This window comes from Excalfactoria chinensis, chromosome 17 (genome assembly GCF_039878825.1).
Source record: "Excalfactoria chinensis isolate bCotChi1 chromosome 17, bCotChi1.hap2, whole genome shotgun sequence".
NCBI classification, from domain to species: domain Eukaryota; kingdom Metazoa; phylum Chordata; class Aves; order Galliformes; family Phasianidae; genus Excalfactoria; species Excalfactoria chinensis.
Genome location: NC_092841.1, coordinates 5,549,985 through 5,554,206, shown reverse-complemented (window position 1 = coordinate 5,554,206; position 4,222 = coordinate 5,549,985). Strand labels below are relative to the sequence as shown.

General features: G+C 48.6%; 1 protein-coding gene across 1 annotated transcript; it reads left to right on the top strand.

Annotated features, from left to right (window-relative positions):
- Positions 1 to 474: 474 nt before the first annotated feature.
- TMEM100 (transmembrane protein 100) lies at positions 475 to 3,836 on the top strand. The gene is made up of 2 exons (XM_072351971.1): positions 475 to 615; positions 2,588 to 3,836. The coding sequence occupies exon 2, from the start codon at positions 2,650 to 2,652 to the stop codon at positions 3,052 to 3,054; it is 405 nt and encodes a 134-aa protein (XP_072208072.1). The 5' UTR covers positions 475 to 615; positions 2,588 to 2,649; the 3' UTR covers positions 3,055 to 3,836.
- The last annotated feature ends 386 nt before the right edge of the window (positions 3,837 to 4,222 follow it).

Here is a 4,222-nt window from a genome sequence, read left to right as displayed (position 1 = left end):
GCAACTCTGGCAGAAGATGTCATGGGCAGCTTGCAGCTAGGAACCATGAGGCACCAGGAGAGGAGATGGAGGGCTTTGCTCAGCGATGGGAGACACAAAAGGGACAAATGCCCAAATGTTCTGGGCTGTGATTGGGTTCTTTGGTTCACACAGGTGATGGCAGCAATAGAAATGGAGTTACAGATGTTAGCTGCAGTAACTTGTCTGCATCCCCCTTTCCTGCCCATACCTCTGTTCAGGCAGCTTGCCTGGGCTGCAGCTCCCATTGCATCAGCACACTGAGTTTTGCACAGCAGTGGGTACAAGGAAAGAGGTGGGGGGAAAACACCCCCCACTCCCCATGGCTACAAACACTGCACACACTGGGAACTTTTCTGTTTGGGAGTTGAGTTCATAGAAGCCGATAAATATCCAACCACTTTCCTTGTAGGAAACCTTCATGCTAGAACTTTGTCCTGTCCTGTTTATCACACTGCGACATCTGACGCTTCAAAGCCTGGCACGTTCTTCCCACTGCCTGGCTTTGCCTGCATCTGGGACATCAAGCACTGAGGACATCCCAAGCAGTTGCCCTCCGCTCACCGAGTGTGCAGTGATGGATTTCTCATGGCCCTGGTAGGTGTGCATGTTGCTGTGCTTTGTGCCTTTGCCCACATCTCAGCTTATACCTATTAGCAGACAGTGTGTGCTCCAGGGTCAGAGATTCCTCTCCCCCTCATCCAGCGTTAGCCACAGATTGCCACATCAGTGCATTCTTGCTGGAAGTCAAAATAGCTCCTTAAGCAAGTATTCTGGCATGGCCAGCCAGGGGATGCTGTGCTGCTGGGGATCTTTGCCGAAATCTCTTACCCTGAAACCCGAACCAAGTCACCTGTTGGCGTAAGTCAGAATTGACGCTGCTGGCAATGAGGATCTCATGCTGTTTTCTGGGATGAATACCTTCACTCTTACTTCTGATGGGTTCTGTTGTTTATTTGACTCATAAATCTCCGTACAAGATGTAGAAAAAGACAGAGCTCACTGAGGATGTGTCTGAAGCAAACAGACAGGGATGCTGCAAGGAGGTCCCCCTCAGATGTAGGATTAAGCTGTTGAACAAATTGATTCTTGCTTAGTGTTTGGGGGTCTGCCTTGTGTCACTGTGCTGAACTTCTGTAATCCTCTGTGGACAAGAAGTGCAGCAGTGTAATGGCACCAGGGTAAGTCTGTTGTGTAAGTTATCACAGAGAATGCAGAACTTAGACCTAGATCCATCTGGGGACATCAGTGGCATTTTAGCACAAATCTTGAGTGCTCTCTCCCCATGGGTATGAGGGGTTCTAGAGTTGTATGTTGTGCTTCAGAGGACAAAGTCCAGTGGCCAGGAGGACCTTGGATGCATACAGTGCCAGAATGATGTATTTGCTTTGTTGGGCGTTGCTCGGATCCCCTGATAGCCCTGGAGACACCAAAGGGCTCCAGTGGTGCCATGGGGAAGAGAGCACTGCCTGGTTGGGAGCTGTGGGGTGTCTCGTGGGGCTGAGCCCCATTGCAGCTGTGTACAGCAGAACGTCCAGTGGAGCACTCTGCCTTAGCGCTGTAGAATAAAAGCTTTGTCCAACCAGATCTGAACTTTCTCGTTAGAGTTCAAGGAAACTCAATGACAAACTCTCTGGTGAGTTCTGGGCACAGCCTGGGTGTGGGTGTGTTAAAAATAATGAAATCCTTTCTCACAAAACACACGGTCACTCACACAAAGTACAGGGATCCAAACCAAGGGCTCTCCACTATGGAGGGATATATCTTAGCAACAAGGGTGGGAGTGGTGGGAAAGGAAAAGGAGAACACAAGTGTCTGGCAATTAACTTCCTAGCCACAGATGTGAAGGTGATAAAGTGATAAAAGTGTTACAGCACTGCCAGCACTCTTCCTTGCTCCCTGGGCTGCATGCTGTGCTGTTGTGAAGGAGCACTGTGCAGTGCCCCAGGGCTGAGCTCTCCCATGTGCCATCTCCTTCAGCTCTTTGGAAAACTCAGATCAATGGTTATGAGTCCCTGGGCAAGCAAACTTTCATACAGGAATCAATATCTGTGCTCAAGGGAGTAGTTTCCGCTGTCCTTGATACTGGCATCAACAGATCAATAAGAAAGTAATTTGAATATCATTTAATTTAAAAAAAATAATCATTGCATGGGAAGCTTGAAACCTTTCTGTTGGGATGGTTAAGCCCTTTGGGAGGGAGGGAGCAAGTGCTGACAAGAAGTGGTGCCATCTGCACCCCACATTACGTTACATTACACACGTTTAGCACACTGTGAGCCTATGGCAGTGAGCTGCATCCAGAACTCTGACTGCAGTGAGTAGCTTACAGTCGGGTCATCCCACAGCACTTTGCAGTCGGTGTTGCTCTGTGTCTGTCAGTCCCTTCTGTACAGCACTGTGTTAAAGTGATGTGAGAGCTGATTCAGACCCACTGCGATCAGTGACAAATGAGTCTATGCATTTATCCCTGTGGGTTCAGGGTCCCTGCTTGTCTGCTGCCCCAGGCAGGTGCCTCTCTGTCCCCATTTGCCATGTTGTTGTTGAACTCGGGCTCTTCTCTCTGCAGTGCAATGCGTGTTGAGCACTGCCTGCTCTAGCCTGAGAACAGACAGTCTGCAGGGAATCAAGATGACAACCGAACCCATCAAAGAGATCCTGGGCACCCCAAAGCACGCTGACCCCACAACCACAGAGAAGAGTAATAACAATGACTGTGTGATAACCACCATCCCCCTGGTCAGCGAATGCCAGCTGACGGCTGCCACGGGGGGGGCAGAGCTCTCCTGTTACCGCTGCACCGTTCCCTTCGGAGTGGTTATCCTCATCGCCGGCATCGTGGTCACTGCTGTGGCGTACAGCTTCAATTCCCATGGATCGATCATCTCCGTGTTCGGATTGGTCGTCTTGTCATCAGGACTCCTCCTGCTGGCCTCCAGTGCCGTGTGCTGGAAGATCAGACAGCAAAATAAGAAAGCAAAGAGGCGCGAGAGCCAGACGGCGCTTGTGGCAAACCAGCGAACCCTGTTTGGCTGAAGGCAGCTGCCAGGCGTGGGCAGCAGCAGAGCCTCACCGCCAGCCCTCCTGTTTGCCATGGGACAGACTGCAGCTTTTAATTTAACTTTGGGAATGAGCTGACACGGAAACGGAATGGATTAACAAAGGCTCTTAACAAGTCTGCAGATGCTCTTATTATTTTCCTCACCGCAGATGTAATAGTGATCCTTTCCAAGACGGAGGAAAAAAACCAATTTTCCTGCACAGAAAACTGTTTCCATAACTGCAGTTGCCAGAAGTTCATTCTCCGAAGTGCTGCTCGTGTTGGAAAGGGGACTCTGAGACTGAAGACCATGATTTGAACTGACTGGAAATGCTGGAGGTCTCCTCAAATCCACACTGTGACATCTGACCAAGGGAGAACTTGTAGCATTTGCAGTGGGTTACGGCCAGATTCTGCAGCTGACACTGATACTCAACAAAAAGCAAAAAACAAAAGCAATAGCAACCAAGCAAACTGCAGATTGCTCAATAAGCTGATTCGTATCTTTTATGTAACTCTTCCCCCTCAATATCCGTGGTACTTCCCTCCCCCCCCCCAGCCTTTTTAAACCAACTAATATTAATTTTGTCCCCTTAATGAATACAAATAGGTAGAAACGTGTCATTATATTGTCTAACCTGAGTAACGAGGTATGGTTATCGCTTAAAACACAAAACTCTTTGTTTTTGTAAATTAAAGTGGTCAGGTTTAGCACTTTTGGTTATTTTGCTATAAAATTAAAAAGTAAATTTCATTAAAATAATATTCAGTGCTGCTAGATATTAAGATTTTCGTATTATTACAATATAGCTCGTGTCTTCTGCTTCGAGTGCTTCACGACCCTTGTTGGTGTTTGTGGAGCATCACCTTTGGCAGTAACTGAGCTTACAGTCGCTGAGGAGCTGCACGGTCTGTTCTGCAGAACGGGATCAGCACAGCTCACATCACTCCAGCCCTCAGCAGTCAGTGGTGGAAGAAATGCCGTCCTGTGCTGTGTGCAGGGTGGGCTGAGGGGTCACACGTCTGTAAGAAAGTGCAGCTCTCAGCTGCCCGTACATACACTAAGTGTTTTGTTCTGTAAATGTTGTGTTCCAGAGGCCTTCCAACATTTCTTGGTCAGTGACCCAGGAAGCCCTTGGATTTCTTGGCTGGCCTCAAACTGAA